Source organism: Lissotriton helveticus, chromosome 9 (genome assembly GCF_964261635.1).
Source record: "Lissotriton helveticus chromosome 9, aLisHel1.1, whole genome shotgun sequence".
In the NCBI taxonomy this organism is placed as follows: Eukaryota; Metazoa; Chordata; class Amphibia; order Caudata; family Salamandridae; genus Lissotriton; species Lissotriton helveticus.
Genome location: NC_136070.1, coordinates 379,183,541 through 379,204,919, shown reverse-complemented (window position 1 = coordinate 379,204,919; position 21,379 = coordinate 379,183,541). Strand labels below are relative to the sequence as shown.

Below are 21,379 nucleotides of genomic sequence, written 5' to 3'. Positions count from 1 at the left end.
GCCAATCACAAAATATTTTATAAGCCAGATCGGGATCCGCGCTTAAAGTTGGAGGGCAAGCATTTAAGGCGGCATGAAGCTCCTCCAACTTATGTTTATGCCAACAGCGTCTAAACTTAGATTTAAGATTAACTCTGGAAAGCGGAGTGGGAAGCAAAAGGGAAAGAGGTACTAAACAATGGTCTGACCAACACACTGATCTAGGAGCCCCAGCTGTGACCCCCAAGAGGTTGGAAAAGACCGGATCCAACAAGTGGCCGGCAGAGTGAGTAGCACCCACCACCAATTGTCTTAGCTGGCAAGCGGCAAAGTCCGCAAGAAGCCTCCCAATTTCCCCATCCGCGAGGAGATCGAAATGAAGATTAAGGTCTCCCAGGAGGATGAAGTTAGCAGAGGTCAGAGCCAAAGCACTTGCTGCCTCGACAATCGCCGAGCTAAATTCTGCCGCAGGGCCCGGGGGCGATATACTAGGAGGCCCGTGAGGGAGAAGTGTGCCGTAAGAGGAAGAACAAATCTAGCGCATTCACACCCCGCTATAGACTCTCTGACCAAAGAGCAGGGGAACCTAGATTTAAAAAATAACCGCTAACCCCCCCCCCCCCCCTCGTCGCCCTGTTCACTGTCAAGATACTATACTCAGGAGGCAGGGCTAGACCCGGCTCCACCACGCTGTCCTCAGTTAGCCAAGACTCGATTATAAAGAGGACGTCAGGAGCCTCATCTACAATGAGATCGTAAATATCCATGTAGTGCTTTACCATAGAGCGGGCATTGAGAAGGAGGAGTTTAAGGGAGGGCTTTACTAGGGCTGGCGGGGACGGGGAAGTGTCAAAGCCACATTTGCGGCAACAAAACGGACCCTCCATACATTCACCCAAACGGGGGCAACAAGGATTAGAAGGAATACAGAGAGACAGCAGACACTCCCTGGAATAAGTCAGCAGTTTGCTTACCGGGCCATCAGAACATCCGGCATCTGGCACCGTCCAGGCGCGGACGGGCGCAGACGCTCTTGCCTTAGGCGCGCCTTCGACACGCCCGCTGCGCGCGTCCGCTGCGCTTCCTTCCCCCCATGCACATTTAAAGTCCCCTCCCACCTCCAACTAGCCAGCTGATAGGTCCAGGGCATGGAGGCCGGAAACACTCCTCCTGCCTTCTCTGCCCTCCGTACAATCGGCACAAGAAGCCGTGACGGACCGGGGCGGAAGGAACCAGCAGTGAGTGAACCAAATAAGAGTGCACAACACGATTTAAAAAAATTAAAAGCCATTTCTAAAATCACATAAGGCAAAATTCAGGCTTCCCAGTAGCTTAAATAGCGCTAAAGCGGGTCCTAGCAGACACTGCCACTGACTGCTTTTTACCGCAACGCGCTGAGCAGGGGGAGTTTTTTTAAAGTCCCCTCCCACCTCCGACTAGCCAGCTGATAGGTCCAGGGCGTGGAGGCCGGAAACACTCCTCCTGCCTTCTCTGCCCTCCGTACAATCGGCACAAGAAGCCATGACGGACCGGGTCGGAAGGAACCAGCAGTGAGTGAACCAAATAAGAGTGCACAACACGATTTAAAAAAAATTAAAAGCCGTTTCTAAAATTACATAAGGCAAAATTCAGGCTTCCCAGTAGCTTAAATAGCGCTAAAGCGGGTCCTAGCAGACACTGCCACTGACTGCTTTTTACTTACATATGTCTTCTAGAGGAATGTTTCCTAGGAATGCCATGGATGCCCCATACTTGTGTGTAGAATGCGCTCTTGGGGGAACTGTTAATGTGCGCTTAGCTTTTTGATAACAGATTTGTATGCACTTAACAATCCATCTGGCTATACCGGATTTGGAAATGGGGTTGCCTTTGTGCTGTGGTGAAAAGGCAACAAACAGTTGCTTGGTTTTTCTGAAAAGTTTTGTTCTGTCTATATAGTACAGGAGAGCTCTCTTAACGTCTAGGGTATGTAGAGCTCTTTCTGCCACTGAATCTGGATTTGGGAAGAACACTGGCAGTTCAATAGCTTGATTGATGTGAAACTGGGATACCACCTTCGGCATAAATTTAGGGTTTGTTCGTAGCACTACCCTATTTGCGTGAATTTGTATGAATGGTTCCTGAATAGTTAGGGCTTGCAGCTCACTAACTCTTCTAAGTGATGTAATTGCCACTAGAAAAGCCACCTTCCACGTTAGGAATTGTATCTCACACTAGTGTAAAGGTTCAAAAGGTGGCCCCATTAGTCTGGTTAGAACCATGTTTAGGTTCCAGACAGGTGAAGGTGGGTGTCTCGGAGGAATGACTCGTTTGAGTTCCTCCAGGAAAGCTTTAATAGCAGGTACTCTGAAGAGTGAAAGGTGCTGTCTGTTCTGAAGATAACCTGCCACCGCAGCTAAATGTATACGTACGGAACTGTAAGCCAGATTGCATCTGTGTAAATGTAACAGGTAACATATGATGTTTTGAGTAGACGCATCTAGCGGATTTATGTCATTATTTTTACAATAGATGACAAATCGTTTCCACTTCGCCGCATAGCATGCTCTGGTTGTAGGTCTTCTTGCCTCTTTGATAATATTCATACAGTCAGGAGGCAAGTTTAGGTAACCAAACTATGACTTCAGGAGCCAGATCGCAAGGTTCAACTGTTGCGGATCTGGGTGCTGAATGTCGCCATGGCTCTGCGTTAAAAGACTGGGTGTTAATCGCAGCCTTTGATGAGGCACCACGGAAAGTTCTAGGAACGTCGTGTACCATGGTTGCCGCGCCCACGTTGGAGCAACTAGGATGAGTGTCACTGAGTGTTGACGCAGTTTGCGTGCCACTAGTGATATGAGCGGGGCTGGGGGAAAAGCGTACGCAAACTTGCCTGACCAGTTCATCTATATCGCATTGCCCTGAGATTGCAGATGTGGAAACCTGGCGGCGAAGCTTTGGCGTTTTCCCTTGTGGCGAAGAGGTCTATTTCTGGGTGACCCCACTGCTGGAAGTACGGGTGCAGCACAGAGGGATGTATCTCCCACTCGTGCATCTGTTGGCTGTGTCTGCTGAGCAGATCCGCCATCTGGTTGTCCCTGCCTGGGAGGTGTTCCGCCATGAGGAAGATGTTTCTCTGAATGGCCCACTTCCACATGCTTTGCGCTAGATGGGACAACTGTGGAGAGTGTGTCCCTCACTGCTTCTGAATGTAGTACATGGCTGTCATGTTGTCCGTCCAGATCAACACGACTTTGTTGCACAAATGTACCTTGAACGCCTTCATTGCCATAAAGATTGCCATCAGTTCCAACAGGTTGATGTGCATCCTTTTTAGGGATCGCCCCTTTCCTATTCTGCAGGAATAGGAAAAAGAGCCCTAATGCAGCTAAACCACTACTCAAGGCCAAGGGCTCTCCCCAAAAGCGGATTTTGGGAAGTGCACGCCTCGTGCACGAGCTTGCCTGAGCCTTCTGCCTATCAGCCTGCCAGTTCTCCTCCCCTAATTATTCACTTCACTTATTCACGGCCGCAGGCCGTGACTCTGGCTCTTCAAAGGCTCTGCTCCCCGTCCCCCACTTCATGGCCGCCAGGCAGTGCCCCTGTCGCTTCATCTGCTTGCCTTCTGTCCCTTAATCTCCCCGTGACTCCCCCCTCACCTCTCCCACTCCACTGCTTCAGGCCCCCACCATTTGCTCAGGACATTGCTTGTTGGCCGTACTTTCAGTTTCACGGCCTCCAGGCCGTGTCTCCTTTTATTTTAACTTTTTATTTTTTATTTTACCCGTTGTTTGTCTTCTGCCAGCCTCCTTTTCTCTTCGCTACCCTTTTCTATGTTTTTTCATCTTTGTTTTTTCACTGTACTGCCTTTTGCCCATCTCTTTCTACTGTCTCTCTTTTTTGCCCCTTCCCTTCTGTATGATGCATGTCTCTTTTCTGTATCGCACTTTGTCTGTCCTGCCCCACCCAGTCTCTCCCGTGGGTGCACTTACATTTCTCTATCATTTCTCATTGTCTCCACTTAGTGTCTTTATTGCGCTCTTCCTCTCGTGCGTTGATCTTCGTTTTTCTCATCCACATTGCCCGTCTAATGCATGTCTCTTTCCTACTCTGCCCTTAAAATATTTGAATTCCGAGGTTCCCATTCACTCTCCTAGTCTCTTTATTGCTGTCACTATCTCTCGTTGCTATATTTCTCCCAGAGTATTCTATCTCTTGCCTGTGTCTGTTTGTGCACCCATGCTTTTATTGTCTGTATAGCTCTCCTCTCTTGGACTCACAGGCCCTCTTCTGTCTGTTTTACCCCTTCACGCTCTGCATCTCACTCACAGCTTGGTGCCACCAGCAGCTCTTCCCGCTCCGCCCCCTGCTGCATCAAAGGCTCCCCTAATTATTCACGGCCGGCCGTACTTTCAGTTTCACGGCCTCCCGGCCGTGTCTCCCTTTATTTTAACTTTTTATTTTTTTTATTTTACCCGTTGTTTGTCTTCTGCCAGCCTCCTTTTCTCTTCGCTACCCTTTTGTATGTTTTTTCATCTTTGTTTTCTCACTGTACTGCCTTTTGCCCATCTCTTTCTACTGTCTCTATATCTTTTTTTGCCCCTTCCCTTCTGTATGATGCATGTCTCTTTTCTGTATCGCACTTTGTCTGTCCTGCCCCACCCAGTCTCTCCTTGGGTGCACTTACATTGCTCTATCATTTCTCATTGTCTCCACTTAGTGTCTTTATTGCTCTCTTCCTCTCGTGTGTTGATCTTCGTTTTTCTCATCCACATTGCCTGTCTAATGCATGTCTCTTTCCTGCTCTGCCCTTAAAATATTGGAATTCCGAGTTTCCCATTCACTCTCCTAGTCTCTTTATTGCTGTCACTATCTCTCGTTGCTATATTTCTCCCAGAGTATTCTCTCTCTTGCCTGTGTCTGTTTGTGCACCCATACTTTTATTGTCTGTATAGCTCTCCTCTCTTGGACTCAAACTTTACACTTCCTCTTGCCTCTCTCTCTCTGTCACTTTTACCCAATGATGCCCTCTTCTTTCTCTTTCGTTCTCCCTGTGTCTCACTGTAATGCCTTTTGCCCATCTCTTTTTTTAACTCGTCCATCTACTACCACTATCTCGTCTGTATCACGTACTTCCCAGTCCCTCATTTGCTAGCCCCATGCATTCATTTTTCCCCAACTTCTCGTTGTCTCCCTCCAGTTTGTCTTACTCTTTCTATCCCTTTCATTCATATTGTCTGCTCTCGTCTTTCTCTCTCGCAATCTCTCTGGCCCACTCGTACCTTTTTCAGACTCACTATCTCCTTCTTTCATAGCACCTACAATCTAGCTGCCACTGCCCTTCAGTCTCTCTGTGCCCCTCCTCTCCCCGTGCTCTGCCTGCTCTATGCCTGTGCCTCTCCGCGGCTTGACCTGCTCGGTGGATCGTAGTCTTCCATATCTGCCTTTGCCCCACCTGTTTCTCACCGCATGATCTCTGTCTGCGGCACTCTTCTTCCTCAAAGCCTGCCATCCTTTCTCTCTTACTCCTTCTTTGTGTCTGTTTCTCAGGCAGTTTCTGCCTTCTATCTCCCCTCCTCTCCCTCCTTCCCTCTCGTCCTCCCTCTCCCTCCCTCCCCTCACTCTCTCTCTCCCTCTCTCCGTCTACCTCTCTCCCTTTCCCTCACTTCCCTCTCCCTCTCTCCGCTCTCCTCTCTCACCCTCTACCTCTCTCTCTCTCCTCCTCTCTCCCTTCACCCTGCTCTCCTTTTTCTCCCTCTCCCCATCTCCCCCTCTGCCTGCTCTCCTCTCTCTCTCCCCTCCGTCCTTCGCTCTCGTCCTCCCCCTCTCTTCTTACCCTCCTTCTACCCTCTCTCCCTTTCTCTCTCTCCCTTTCCCTCACTTCCCTCTCTCCCTTTCCCTCACTTCCCTCTCTCCCTTTCCCTCACTTCCCTCTCTCCCTTTCCCTCACTTCCCTCTCCCCCTTTCCCTCACTTCCCTCCCCCTTTCCCTCACTTCCCTCCCCCTTTCCCTCACTTCCCTCTCCCTCTCTCCCTTTCCCTCTCTTCCCTCTCCTCTCTCCCCGTCTCCCTTTCCCTCACTTCCCTCTCCCTCTCTCCCTTTCCCTCTCCTCTCTCTCTTCTCTCTCTTCTCTCTTTACCCTCTCCCTCTCCCTGCTCTCCTTTTTCTCCCTCTCCCCATCTCCCACTCAGCACCACCACAGCATCACTCAGCACCACCACAGCATCACTCAGCACCACCACAGCACCACCACAGCACCACCACAGCATCACTCACCACCACCACAGCATCTCTTAGCACCACCACAGCATCACTCAGCACCACCACAGCACCACCCAGCACCACCACAGCATCACTCACCACCACAGCATCACTCAGCACCACTCAGCACCACCACAGCACCACTCAGCACCACCACAGCACCACTCAGCACCACCACAGCATCACTCAGCACCACTCAGCACCACCACAGCACCACCACAGCACCACCACAGCACCACCACAGCACCACTCAGCACCACAACAGCACCAGTCTGCACCACCACAGCACCAGTCTGCACCACCACAGCATCACTCAGCACCACCACAGCATCATCAGCACCACCACCACCACAGCATCATCAGCACCACCACCACCACAGCATCACTCAGCACCACCACAGCATCACTCAGCACCACCACAGCATCACTCAGCACCACCACAGCATCACTCAGCACCACCACAGCATCACTCAGCACCACCACAGGTTCACCAAGCACCACTGCGCCATCACAGCATCAATCTGTGCAACCATTCAACAACAACTGGTTCAATTATGTTCTCTCAATGTTTCAAGCTTTATTACAAATGTCACAAAAAGATGTTAATATTTCACTTCTGTTCTTGGATTTTCGTCACAATAAAAGACACTGAACATAATCTTCAAAAAAGTTTTTTTACAAAAGTTTAAGCTATTGCCATTATAAATTACAATCACTTTTATTTAAGTATTAATTACTTAAAAAAATTAAAAGCCATTGTTATTTGTAATATCAATACATCTAAGTCACGTAAATACAAATCATGTTGCATTACAAATGCTATAGGTGTCACATTTGCGAAAGTTATAACTATTGGCATTGTAAATGACAAAGATATTAATTTAGCTATTTTCAAAACCAAAACAAAAATAAAAAAATTGTCATTTACAAGACCAATAGCTCAAACTTTCCTAATGCGAGACCTATTGCATTGCAAATGCTTGTTTGCTGTGTCGTCCATAGTCCCTGCACCGTGTAATGGAGGACATGCGCTCTCCATCCCAGGAGAGATGCGTCCGTCGTCAGCACTATTTGTGGTACAGGCTCTTGGAACGGTCGTCCCCTGCAAAGGTTTTGTGGGTTCCACCAATGCAGAGAGCTGTATGCGCGACCGGTCACCAACACTAGGTCCTTCAATTGTCCCCGAGCCTGGTTCCACTGCCGTGCTAATCACTCCCGAAGCGGACGCATGTGTAGTCTTGCGTGAGAGACTATGAAAATGCAGGAGGCCATCATGCCTATCAACTGAAGGAACACCCTTGCTGGGAACGAGTGTTGGGATCGGAATAGAATGCTGTTGATTCTTGCTGAGTTTGGCTGCGCCTTTGCTGCCAGAGTGTCTATTGTTGCTCTCAGGTATTGTTGTACGTGGGCGGGTTGAAGATGAGACTTTGGATAGTTCAATGAGAATCCTAGGCTGTGTAGGAGGTGAATAGTGCGGGACATGTGGCTGGCACATTGCTGGGCTGACTTTGCTTGGATGAGCCAGTCGTCCAGATATGGGTAGACGTGAATATGGTTTCTCCGTAAGTGTGCCGCCACTGTTGCTAGGCACTTGGTAAACACCCTGGGGGCTGTGGTCACCCCGAAAGGCAGTACCTTGAACTGGTAGTGCTGATCTTGGATGGTAAACCTGAGATACTTCCTGTGTGCTGGATGTACTGGTATGTGGAAATACGCATCCTTTAGGTCTAGTGTTGCGAGGAAGTCTCCCTGACTGAGTAATGGTAGAACTTGCTGTAAAGTGAGCATGTGAACGTGTTCTGACAAGATGTATTGGTTTAGGGGCCTGAGGTCTAGTATTGGCCTGAGAGACTCGTCCTTTTTGGGGATTAAGAAGTACAGCGAGTACACCCCTGTACCCTGTTGCTGTATAGGAACGAGTTCTATGGCCCCTTTTTGCAGCATGCGGACGACTTCTTGCTGCAATAAGTGTATGTGCTCTGCGGACATAAGACGGTGTCTTGGGGGTATGTTGGGTGGAGTGGATGTTAGCTCTAGACAATAGCCGTACTGAATAAGTTGTCTCACCCACCCGTCTGTGGTAATGCCTTCCCAGACTGGCAGGAACTGTTGTAATCTGCCCCCGACCGGTGTTACATGGTCCGGGGGCAGTGACCAGGCGTCACGGTTTAGTATTGGCGGAGGATCTGGTGTTGTTATTCCCCCGTCCTCTGCCTTTACTGCTGTTACCACGGTATCCACCTCTGTTTTATTATAGGTGGTTTGCGTGCTCCCTTTATTGTATTGAGTCTGCTGGGATGCCTGGCCTCTTGTAGCTCCTCTGTTACCGGAGCGATGAAAGGAGCCTCCCCTGAATTGTTGTGACTGCAGGGCACCCATGGATTTGGCTGTTTCAGTATCTTTTTTAATCTTCTCCAAGATTGTGTCCACATCAGGACCAAATAAAAAATCAGGGTTCACAGGCTGATTTAGTAAAGTGGTTTGAATCTCAGGTTTGAACCCAGAGATGCGCAACCAAGCATGCCTTCTGAGCATGACACTTGTGTTGATGGCCCTGGCTGCGGTGTCTGCTGCATCTAGCGCACATTTAATGGATGCGTTGGATATCAGTTTCCCTTCCTGTATGAGTGTTTCAGCTCCCTCTTTGTAGGCATCAGGCAAATGTTGTAGCAGTTGCTCGAATGTGTCATAATGCGCCCTATCGTATCTGGCTAATAGGGCCTGTGTGTTGGAAATTCTCCAGATATTAGCTGCTTGAGCAGCTACCCTTTTCCCAGAAACTTCCAACACTTTAGACTCTTTGTCTGGAGGAGGAGCATCACCAGTAGTTTGCGAGTTGGCACGTTTACCGGCATTTGACACCACCAAAGAGTCCAACGGCAGCTGTCCCTTAATGTATGTAGGGTCCACAGGCGCCGGTCTGTATTTCCTTTCAATTCTGGGGTTAACCACCCTTGCTCTTGTTGTTTCCTTGAAAATGTCTTTTGCGTGTTTAAGGACACCGTTCAACATTGGCAATGTTTTAACTGATTTCTCTGAGGTGGAGAAAGTGTCAAACAAGAAGTCCTCTTCAATTGGGTCAGCATGCATTTCTACATCATGATTTTGTGCTGCCCTTTCTATTAATGCGTTAAACACAGCAGTATCCTCTGTTGGCGAAGTTTTGACAGGGTAGGAAGGAGCATCAGGAATAGTTTGTGACTCCCCCGTGTCAATAGGGTCTGTCCAGGCTCGAGTCTGGTCATCCTGATCAGTGTCCGCAGGGTAATTATATTGTTCATCATAGTCATACCCCATATCCTCATTAGAGCGCGTGGGTGAGTATGCAGAAGTGTCCTGGGCATGGTACCTTACAGTCTCAAAAAGGACAGGTGATGTAGAAGAATCCCTTTTCTTCTTGAGTGGAATTTTATATGATTCCAGAGGGTTTTCCGACCTGATTTTTCTTTGATAGATAGTAAGCCTGCCCGATTCGGAGTCGATATGGAGCTTCGACTGATCATCATAGGAGGGCTCCTGGTACATAACGTCTTCTTCTAGAGGATGACTCCTTTTTCCAATCGACACCTTCTAGGGTGCTTCGACTCCGGATTTCGGATCGAGCGCCTTAGGGCGTGCAGTTGGTGGCAGCCCGAATTTTATCGGTGGCATAGCGTCTTTAGACAGACTGACCTTCTTCGAGGCCGGAGTTGATATAGGTCCGACCGATTTCGCCCTTTCTTCGATATGCTTTCGGCCTTGCGTCGACTTCGGTGCCTGTTGCGTTGAAGGCGCGCTCTTTTGCCTCGATTCGAGTTGATCCTTCGAGGCACCTTTGGGTTTAGGCTCGAGGGCTTTGACGAGCTGTGGTCTGTTGACTGGTTGTTTCGGATCGAGAACCTTCCGAGACTCGAGTCCCTTGTTTGTGTCGCTGTCCGTCGACGTCGACCTCGTCGGTTCGACGTGCTTGGCTTTAGTGATTGACTTCAGCGCACCAATCTTTGGCTCGACGCCCTTTATGTTCGACCTTGCAGGGTCGTCAACACTTTTATTTGTTGAATCCGACAGGGACGAACTCTTCGATCCGAAGACTGTCTTCAGCAGTTTCGGTTTAGTTTTTGACTCGATGGCCTTCGGTTTCGCTTTCAGTATTTCGACCGCTCGCGTGATATATTCTTAGCCGGGCCGAGATGCGGGGCTATAGAATGTTCGACATGATCTTGCCTAAGGCCTTTTGGCGATGCCTCGACCTGAGCCTTTGCGAGTCTTGCAGTGTCTTTTTTGGGCCCAGTACCCACTGCTGGGTCTGGTTCATCGCTCGAGTCGTCATCGACGGCTCCGATGGGGGATGCGTCGTCCCTTACCTCGTCGACGTTTTCATCATCGACGTTTTCATCGTCGTTTTCAAAATAGTTGGAGTCGTGCTCCGAACCTGGATCCGACGGCTGTTCCGGATCCTCAGTCTCGACGACCTCATCGTCGTCTTCATCGAATATATTCACTGGGTCGGGCGCTGACTTCGAAATAGTTTGCCTCGCTGCACGTCGGAGCCTAAGCGTCTTCTTCGACCTGAATCGAGCACAAGCTAGACAGTTGTCTTCATTGTGGTCTGGGGACAAGCACTTGTTGCACACTGGGTGCACATCGATGTGCGGGTACTTAGAGTTACAAAGGGGGCATCGTTTGAACGGGCTCCATTCCATCGACGATCAGGCCTTTGGTGTCGAAAAGGCCACGCGGTTCTCTTTGACGTCCTGGTGAAAAAGAACTTGAACAGTCACTCGGCACCGATCGAAATACCAATACCGACGACCCCGAAGGCCTTTTGGCCTTTAGAAAGTTTCCGAACTGGAGTAAAGAAAAGTACATCCGAACCCAATGGCGGAAAAAAACAATCTGAGGATGGATAGGATGCCCATGCGCACTGTAGTCCGGGGGAGGAGCCACCTATCTCGTGATACTTCAAAGACTCTTCCAGGACAACAATGTGCAATCATCTGGACCCAACACTAGGCGGCGATCTATGCACAAGATATGAATTCAGCAGCCCACATGCCTCGAACATAACACTTTAAAGTAGACTGCCCCGGCTGGAGGATTTCCATAAGCATGCTGTCTTTTGTCTACACTGTAGGATGAAGGTGTTCTTACCCAGAGCTACAACTGTAACTGATGTACACTAAATGAGGATCAAGGGCTGACTGATGAGTCAAGACGACTGCCATTCTGTAGATCCGAATGCTAGCACCAGTGTAAAGAGGTAAAAATTGTCTGCTTCCTCTTCATCATCATAAATGCATCAGAATTGGTTGCTAAAATTACCCTTATTCTGGTAAAATGTTGACATCGAGAGCTGAACTGCAGAGGATTCATCTTTAAATGGGGCTGCACAATGGTAATGCGAGAAATGGGGTAGACTGTCACATGATTCAAATTCAGGGTTCATTTTGGATGCTTCTGCATCAATGGTGCTGAAACCAGTGGCAGTGCTAGCAGAGATACAGCCAGCAACACTTTTGGGAGTGGAGTAGAGGCACAGCCCCACATCAAGAGATGATCAGGCATCTGAGCTGATTCAGAAAACACTGAGGGAGGGCCCACCGGCTTAAGGACGACAGCAGTCCTCAGAGGCTCTGTGGTGCATGACGACACACCAAAGGGAGCATGTGTCGTACTTCATATTTGCTTGATGGCCTCTTTGAAGGCCGCTGCCTGCTGAAAATTTGATGCTGGCCCATGGTACTCTGGGGGCATTGGTTCTAAAGTCAAAAGTGGCTTCAAGTATTATGATGAACTTGAGGTGGGATCTCCTGGACACTGACTGGGAGACCACGCCTGTAAAAAGAACTATGTGCAAATTGAGAAATCTCATTTGTGCTTCTTCTCTGAAGCCTTATTCTTCAGCGTACACTAGGAGTGCGACATGGAGTTGGGCCAACTTAGCTTTTTGTATAAAATAAGTTTGAATTCTAGCGCCTTCAGGTGCATCAAGGAGCATTTTTCACAAAACCTGGAGTAATGTTTGGCCCCCAAACACCACAGACTGGTATCATGTGGGTCCATGGCCAATAACTGCTTGCAACATGGTTTAAAAACAGTAGCCAGTGAAGGCAAAACCTGCACTAGACTGCCACCAAAATGCTCAATTTGTAGGAACAATACTTTAAAAACTAACTATATCAGTAGGAGTGGAGGTCTGGATCTGTTTCAACAGGCCTTAAAAAGGAATGTATGTCATCACCCAAGGGTGGAGCCTAAGTGTGGCTGTTTATCATCATATCCGGTGCAGGATAGAGAAGAGGTAGAAATGGAGATCACCACCTGTGTTCATGTACCAAGTCTGGAGCATGGGAGGAGTCAACATGCGAGTACACATCAGTGTCCTATGCAGCTACTGCAGCTGAAACAAAGTGTACTTAAATAACTCTGGTTTGGTTTGCAGGGTAGTTAATATTAACTTACGTGCAGTTGTTTTTTTCTTTGCTGGGCTCTCTGAATCCACAGGTTCTGCTTCACCATTTACCTCACTTTTCTTTGCCTTTCTCTACAATTTGAAAAAGTACAAATATATATATTAAGAACAGAAGCAGCCACGGAGTACGCTTTTGGCAATAACAATTTCACAACAAATTAAACAGCATCCTTGACATGGGGAACAAAATGAAATTGTAGTTGACAGTAAGGAAAAGTGAAGCCAAATTAGTAGTCTACTACCCAAATCAAATGTTACAAAATTCATAAAGTTTAACAACATGCTGCGGTAGTATAAATGGGGCTGACTTGTTACTTATGTATGGTATTTGAAAGTTTTTTTGAAAACAAGTAGCTATTAATTAGCTGTACAATATATTTGAACTGTAACAATACGTACAAGTTCTTACAAATTCAGAATAGAAATACTATTACATTTAGAGAGTTAAAATGAATGCAAACTTAGTTGTGCTTTTCAAATAATTGTTTCTTAGTTAAGCATTTGCTTAGTTTAATGTTCCAAATCATATAATTGTACTGTAGCATAACATCAGTAAAGTAGAAAGCAGTGGAAAAGTGTTATTAGTAGAATTATTGTAGCCACTTTATTATATTTAGATCTTTTTAAAGTAGGTTAGATTGTTATGTGATCAGGTTAATAAACTGTAGTTTAAATTGGTTAGCATTAGGTCATGAGGCAGAGTGTTTTTTTGACTGAACTGATATGTTGTTTTTCTTATATTACAGTAATGTGCATAGTAAGTGTAAAGCACCATACTGGATGCCTATGTGCAAGATGCCGTGTGATTGCTACTTTTATGTTACAGTGCAAAAGATTAGAATGTGAGAAATACGTGAACCGTATGTGTGGACTGTGTTAGGGTTATCAGAGAGAATAATAATTATAGGCTACAGATACTGAAAAAGAATTTCAAATTTAAAACTGAAGAGTTTCATGACTTCTCCCCAAAAAACAAAATTGAGCTAAAGCACCAATTTACAAAACACAAAGACAGTACTTGTTGAGGTTTTGGGGTAGAAAGGGAGGAGAGGAAGGGGAAAGCAGCACATGAAGAATGAAGGGAGAAGCACAGGAGGGACAGAAGAGAAGAACAAGGGCAAGACGAAGCAACACAGTGGGCAGGATGGGAGGAAAGCACATGGATGAGAGAGCAGAGCGGGGAAGACAATATGAATCAGATCAACACAGAGTGGGAGGGGGGAGAATCGTACAGGGGAGAGAGTTGGAAAACACATGCACGTGTGTAGTGCTTAAGCAAAATGAAATGAAAGAGCAGCACAGGGAGGTGATGAAAAGCAGACTGATAGGGTAGGAGAGAAGCACACGAGGAAGGCAGCTGGGAAACATGTGCAATCTGGTGGAGTGCTTAAGTATAAAAGGGAAAATGGAGTTCCCTCAAAGTCAGGAGTAGGAATCAAGTAAAGATAATATGATCCAGGGGAGGGCCAAACACAAGCTTGACAAGGCAGTCCATCGAAAAAGAATCATGCAATGATAATAAAGCGAACTAATGGTAAGCAATGGGCAGGTGTTAAGCCCACTGTAACACCTTGGTGAGCTGACAAAGTCTTTGGCAACCAGACATCTTGCTCGGTCTTATAGGTGAAAACAAACAAAGTTGTTTTGTTCTTTGTGGCCTCTATTTCTCAGAAGCTTTTGTCCTTGTCTCCCCAGTGCTACTGGGCTGCTCACCATCTGATTTCAGAAGTAAAATTGCCTCATGAATGTCAATGGAGGTGGACGGACATAAACAACTGAAAGAGAAATGTTGGCACTACAATACCACTATTGAGTGAAACAAGATGCAATTGATGGGTTTTCGCAGCAAAGCCTGAAAATTCAGGAGAAAAAGAAACCAGTGTTTGAAGGAGTCTGACTAAATGCCCTTTAAAGTAAGCACAGACTACAACAACTTTGCCATGAATGGTAAAAGCATCTTCGATATCAAACCGACAAAGTAATTTTTCTGAACAAGAGTTAAAATGCACTTTCAAAGAAAAGGGGGGTGGGTAGCTCAAATTTGCATTGTATCCTAAAAGCATTACACCGCAAAATATTGCATAATGGATAATTTTGACAAACGACCAGTATATTTTAGTGTTTTTTTAAGAAAAAAAAATGTGTACTCATATTTACTCTGAACAGAAAAAGCCGTGAAACAAAACTAACACACATGGGCAGCTACTGAGCAGCACTGAATTTATGACAGGATAAGGCACACAAATAGCACACATATTCTAAACTAGAATGCAATGCTAATCAGCAATATAAAGTGTATTTTTACCAATAAAGTAAATACATCACAGAACGGACAGTTGCTCTGCGTTACAAGTCACAGGTCTTGTGACACCTAAAGTAAAAAAAAAAAATTTTTTTTAAAACGACTCCGTGCCCCATTGCCAAAACCGAACTGGAACACAAATGAGACAATGTAATGATTCACAAAACACAACAGCCTTGATGGACAACCCATCAAAGCAAAGTACAACTACAAAAAACAGAAGGAAGCCAATGGCGTTAAAGGGCTACTACTTCTAGTTCCACTTTTTAAGAAAACAATTATTCCATTTAACGTTTCAGGCAGCTAAATCTCTGTAGCGAGAACTGAAAACTAATAACATTCAGTTGGGTAACAGTAATGTGAACTAATGGCAAGTGCTGCAGACAAACATAAGGTTAGAGCGCTAGCTAAAGCAACAAAAAACACAACATGCTCAGTTCCATCCCTCCAGGCAATGAATGTACAGCTTTAACCTCAGAGAGCGAGGAAGACGAGCGGTTCATAATTAGAGAGGTGGGGCGAACGAAAGACTATACATACATGAAACTGCTCCGATATACAATCGACCCTACTTGATTTGAGCAGCACTGAATTTATGACAGGATAAGGCACACAAATAGCACACATATTCTAACTAGAATGCAATGCTAATCAATCTATATATAGATCGACCCTACTTGATTTGCTCCAGTCTATGACTGGGAAGATTAAAAAGCATAAGAAAAAATAGCAGAGCAGAGGATATTGTTAAGAATCAAATACTCCATGGACTATCTACTGAACACCTGCTTTTAAAGCCAGCATACAAGACCTGCATGAAGCATCCGGCTTGACGATCATGTAAATCATGTCTTTAAAAAAAGCAAACACTGCAGGTCGCTTGGGCCCCATCAGCATGTGTGCGATTCCTTGTGGGGTAAATGGCAACCAGAGTAACATTCCGACACACAGGAAGCAAACAAGCATGTGTCTGAAGACTTACCTGCCTATTTTCGAGGATTAGAATCACTGTGGCTATCAGCAACTTGAAAGAGGACAAAAAAGAACTCCGGAGCTCCCAGATATCAGTCATTTGAAAAGCATAGGTGGCTTAGGCATCCAGAGAATTCATAAAGTCAAAAGAAACCCTAATTTCTGAACTGAGTGAAGCTTTTGAAAGCAAGGAGGAAAAGGAGGGGCAAACGTGAAGTGCAGGAGGCAGAATTTAAATGTTGACTGACGGAGAGAATGGAAGCTCAGACGTACCAGCAAAATCACCTTTACTGCAAAGACCTTTATATCACGTACAAATAAAGACAATGCACAAAATGCAGTGCAATCTTTTCCACCACATCTGTACTCGGAGTATGATTCATTGAACACTTTTGAACAGGAGATGACGTTTTTCAGGCTAGATCCTGTGGAATGTTCCTTATACAGAAGACACCATGCACCAGAGACATTCTGTCCACGGTTAAATGGGAAGCAAATTGAGTTAACCACGTAAGAAAGTCAAAGAAACTATTATAAAACCTGAGCTCTCAGGTTTAAAGGCACTATGGAACCAATAAGCTGTGTCAAAAACACTAATGCCTCAAGTAAGCGTTCTTCATAATTGCATAGTTATTTATCACATTTTATATCGTGGGGATCATTCTAATTGGATGTGATAAGTAACGTCAGTTTAAAAATCAGACTGTCTGATTTTATCTTCATAAACTTAATTTTTACACTTGTACAAAAAGCAGTGTGCTTGCAAGTTAGAATTATCCGTAGCAACTAGTGTATTATAGAGACTATATCCACTCCAGTGGAGGGAACGCCTTCATAACACACGCAGCAATCCAACATTAATTAATAACCTGGATATGGTCTTATGGCCTTCAAGAGAATTTTGAAAGTCCTGTCAAAAGCCACTTCATAAGGAAAGACAGTCTTGTATGACAACAGCATGGCAGAGGCCTGAACAACTCAATCTTTTAGGTATCGATGGATGGGCAGTCCTTTCAAAAGAGATGTAGCTCTTCACTGGCTATGAACAGGGTGTTTTTTCCTGTACGCATGTGATTTTGTATTAAACACATGGGCACACTGCTGCAGCACTAACACGGAGAGGCTTTAGTGACTAAATTAAAATCCGATTTTGCAAAGCTCAGCTACTGATGGCATGGGAATACTAGGGAGTGAGATATGGATGTCGCGTTCTAACCTTTGCAAATTTTTGTCATGGTTGCATTTGAAGTGAGAAGAATACACTGTTTTGCTAATAGTACTGATTGTACCAGGAAGGAGCTGTTACACATTTAAAGAATGTACAAATGTATGCATTGCTTGAGAACTAAACTGATGGGCAATTTTCCATGGCTGAGGGCGTCGTACACTGCTTAAGAATTGGTGCGTTGCGTGTCATTTAGCTGAATAAACTTTACTCATAAAGTACAATCCTGCTAATGAATTCAGTTTAAGAACTCGGGGATGACAGTTTGGTGGAGAATGTGGGCATGCCATCAGCACTTGTCATTGTATTAGGGTGAGCCAAGTCGCGGTAAATCCGGCAGAGACAGAGGGATATCCCCCTAAATATCTGATGTCTGTTTTTGTAGGCCTGACTTGGCTCCATTGGAAAATGGCTTGTGCATATCCCTTGTGGTTCTTTGAAAGCAACAAGAGGCGTAGGACAGGGGACAGGATGTAAGGGTTAACCAAGGAATAAATGGATTGCAGTCAGGTCGCTGGTGAAAGGCATGCCAGTTTTATTGTTCCTTCTCGATCACCATGGAACAAATGGGTAAGAGGAGACTGGTGAAGGAAAAGTATGTGTTTTCCTTCACCAGAGAGGCGGTTCCTCCACAGGCGTGCAAGTGTGTGTGCCAAAGGGGTAAGTCCATTAAGGGTATGACAGTCAATTATAGGTTATAGGCAGATGCGATTTAGAACCTTACCCATATCCAGGTAATCTCACAGGCAGGAAAGATAGATGAAAAGCACCAGGTTTTTCCCTTGTAGGTTGCGAGTGTGGAAATGTATTAGGAGGGGCTGTTTGCCTACAGGTGTATCAGCGGTAGATCCCCCAAGCTTAACTCATGGGTAAGTAAAGGCAGGATAGACCAGGGACAGCCAACCCCCGAAATGCTTATAAAGGTTGGTGTGCATACTTGTTTATGGTTGAAAGAATGGCATGCCCTTACCCAAAAGGACTTGATATAGCAATTTCCTGAAAAGGGTTTGTTTGAGGTAAATTGCTTGCTATATTTGCGGATGTGCATGAAGGGCAGAGAAATTACATTGATCAGCAAAGGCCGAGGGACTAAGTGAGTGGGAACATCGTAAGCCAGATAAAGTGAATGAGAGTAAGATAAAGGAACAGGCGTGCAAGATTCTGGCTGGATAAGAAAGGAAGCTCTGCAGAAACAAAAGGATTGATGGCGAGATGTTGCAGAAGGAACTGGATTGTATCTTTCAGTGGTGGCAACCTTCGGCTCCTGAGGTGCCGGAGGTTGACAGACTGTCTTATTGAAAAAAATTTGTTGAATGCTCACCCCTCCCCTCCTCCCCCTATGTGCCTGAAATTGTAATGCAAAACTTGCTAGAAAAGAAAAATAAATCTTTAATGTATTATGTTAAATGCCACGTGAAAAAGCCAGCATGGGAAGGTTTAAGTAAAGATCAATTTGTTGAATTAATATTACAGGCCTGTGGTCAGGCAAGGGTGTGTATCCCCACCTTAATAATCAGGCTGAATATATGGGGGGGATAGGTATTGGAAGAAAGAGAGGATACGCTCGTCATATTTGTTAAAATTAACCAAAGTGAAGAAATTTTTTTGATCAACATTGTATCATTCGCATGAGGTTCTGTTACAAAAGATAGGCAGTGAAAGGATGTAGAATGATTGAAGGGGGAATGAAGTAGAGGGGGTGCTGAGGATGAGGCGATCGGCTCCGATGATGAAAGTGATTTGCCAGAAATGCAATTGCTTGAGTGGATTGAGCAGACGTTTCCGCTGAGATGTACAGGGGCCAGATGAGCAACCACTATATATTCATGTGATATTGGCCAAGTAGGACTTTTAGTGATATACAAAAGATTACCCGAGTTGTGGGAAACCCAGAGAAGTGGTATATAGAGGGAGAGAGAATAACAACTGTCAAATTATTGTGGTCAGATTTGGATGCATTGTTTTCTATCGTGGTAACCAAAGACCTGTGGTACCGTTGTAAGGTATCTCTGGGCGCTAGAAGCGTAACCGCAGCACGTGGATACCAAGTTTGAGTCCTCATTGGTAATAATGGAAACATCTAAGACGGTGATGCAATATTTGAAGGAAAAGGTGCAGCCGCAATGTGTAATTTGTCCCAAGATAATGCACTCTACGTCCAATATGAGATGTGGTTGCATTCAGCAGAAGGGTTTACCGTTATTGATTTGTGTTCCACATTCTTCTCCACACGACTGCATGAAGACAGCCAAAATGTTTTGCCTTTCAGATTTAAAAAACTTGGTATTTTGATGAGAAAGAATCCCACAAGCGTATACAGTCATAATTTTCTGTTAAGCTATCCACAAGGATGTAGAACCCCTGTTCCTCACTCACAGATCTGCATTTGTCCAGTGCATTGATGAATTGTTGGTTGCCTCGTCTGCCAGGAATGCATGCAAATGGGACACTACTGCTTTGATGAATGATTTGGCCCAAGGGGGGTAATAAGGTATCTTCACAAAACGTAAGTACTTTTAAGCCAAGGTAACCTATTGAACGTGACTTTCTAACCTATTTGGTTTTCCCCATAACTGGCGATTCTGCAAAATGTTTTCTTTTTCATTATGATAGAAATTGGGTTTTTGGTTTGCAGAAGTATGCACCCTGCCCAAACAGGAACCCCAATCCTAGTCAGGGTAAGTCTCTAAACACCCTAAATTATCCTGTGCTTACCCTCTGGTAGCTTGGCACAGAGTAGTCCGGTTTAACTTAAGAGGCAAGTATTTCTGCAACGCCCCAAATAGTAACAGTAAAAACACCACAAAAATACTCCACACCAGGTTAGAAGAACAGAGAACAATTTTATGAATAAAATAAGACCATAACGGCAAAAAATCAACAAGTAGAAATTGAGATATGAATTTTTAAAGAATACATGTAAAATAGTGCTTAAAAGCAAAAAGCTCTTAAGTGGATTATGTGGCTGCACTGGACCGGGGCAAAGTCAAATGTTTAGGCCTATCGCGATGGACTGTGGGCCCGATACAGGGACCCACTTGGGCCCCCTGAACCAAAGTAACTTGATCTGGAATGCATTGCCGTCGACGAAGATGTAAGTTGCAGCCAGAGCGATGTGGCTGTGTCAAGTCATGCCGTGGAAGAGCTGTGTCGATTTTCTCCACACTACTGCAGCCGTGTGTAATTTCGGAGTGTAACACGCTGGTTCCGAATGCGATACATGGCTGCTGCTCCAGCAGTACGCGATGCGATTATTCTGAAGGCAACAAGCTGGTTCAGAAGGCGATGTGCCTGGTTCGTTCCCAGCAACAACGAGGATGCGCTGGTCCTGACCCACACAAAGGCAAAGATGTGCCAGTTCCGATGATGATGCATGTGTAGTGGGTGTAGAAGCACCTTCGGCCTCACCTTCAAGGGTCCAGGACTGGGGTGGCACCACATGGCTCGGCAGACTCACAGTTGTAGAGTTCAGATGCAGATAGTTGAAGTCTTTGATATCCCTGAGACTTAGAACAGGAGCCAAGCTAGAAAGCCCTTTGAGTCACTCTGGGTGCAAATTTGTTTATAAAGTTTTATATAGGGGAAATAAGATCCCGAAGGATATCAGGGCGCTTTACAAAGGAAGGAAGGAAGGACATGAAGCCAATATCGCCAAGGGGAAAAGATTACACAACAGGAATACATGTATAAGTACAGACTAATAATCGCAAAAATCCCAAACAAATTAATCAAGGACAGTAGTACCATAAACGGGTATGTAGCAGAGTACGAGGGGGGTACACGTGTGAAAAGAAGAGCATAGATCCAATATTGACGTTAAGTTGGAATACACAATAGGAATATTCGCTTGTTTCCCAAACAAGAGAGTCAAGGAGAGTATACGATAAGCATAAATATAACGGGCTACGAAAGGGGACACACAATGCGGTAAAGAAGGGCAGCATCATATGAGGGTACAATGGTTGAAGGAAAAATGATTAAGCAAATGATCCTGGGCCATGATAAGGTAAACATTAACCACTTCGACGCTAATGACAAAGCCAGCTCGTCATGGGCGTTACCTGCCCTGCGCTCATGACGAGCTGGCTTTGTCACAAACAAGCCATTTGCTCCTCTTTGCGCGCACAGCAGGTAAACGCGGTAGCGCTGAAGCGGTTAAGAACCTTTTGGCTTCCAGTTTGAAAGCAGTTATTGAGGAGATTCTGCG

General features: G+C 45.6%; 1 protein-coding gene across 2 annotated transcripts in view; it reads right to left on the bottom strand.

Moving 5' to 3' along the window:
- The window catches only part of VRK1 (VRK serine/threonine kinase 1), a 288,098-nt gene that overhangs the window by 72,652 nt on the left and 194,067 nt on the right, over nucleotides 1-21,379 (bottom strand). For both annotated transcript variants that reach the window (XM_078660130.1, XM_078660131.1), the window contains exon 12: nucleotides 12,664-12,745. In XM_078660130.1, the coding sequence (XP_078516256.1) occupies nucleotides 12,664-12,745 (82 nt within the window). The remainder of the gene's footprint in view (nucleotides 1-12,663; nucleotides 12,746-21,379) is intronic.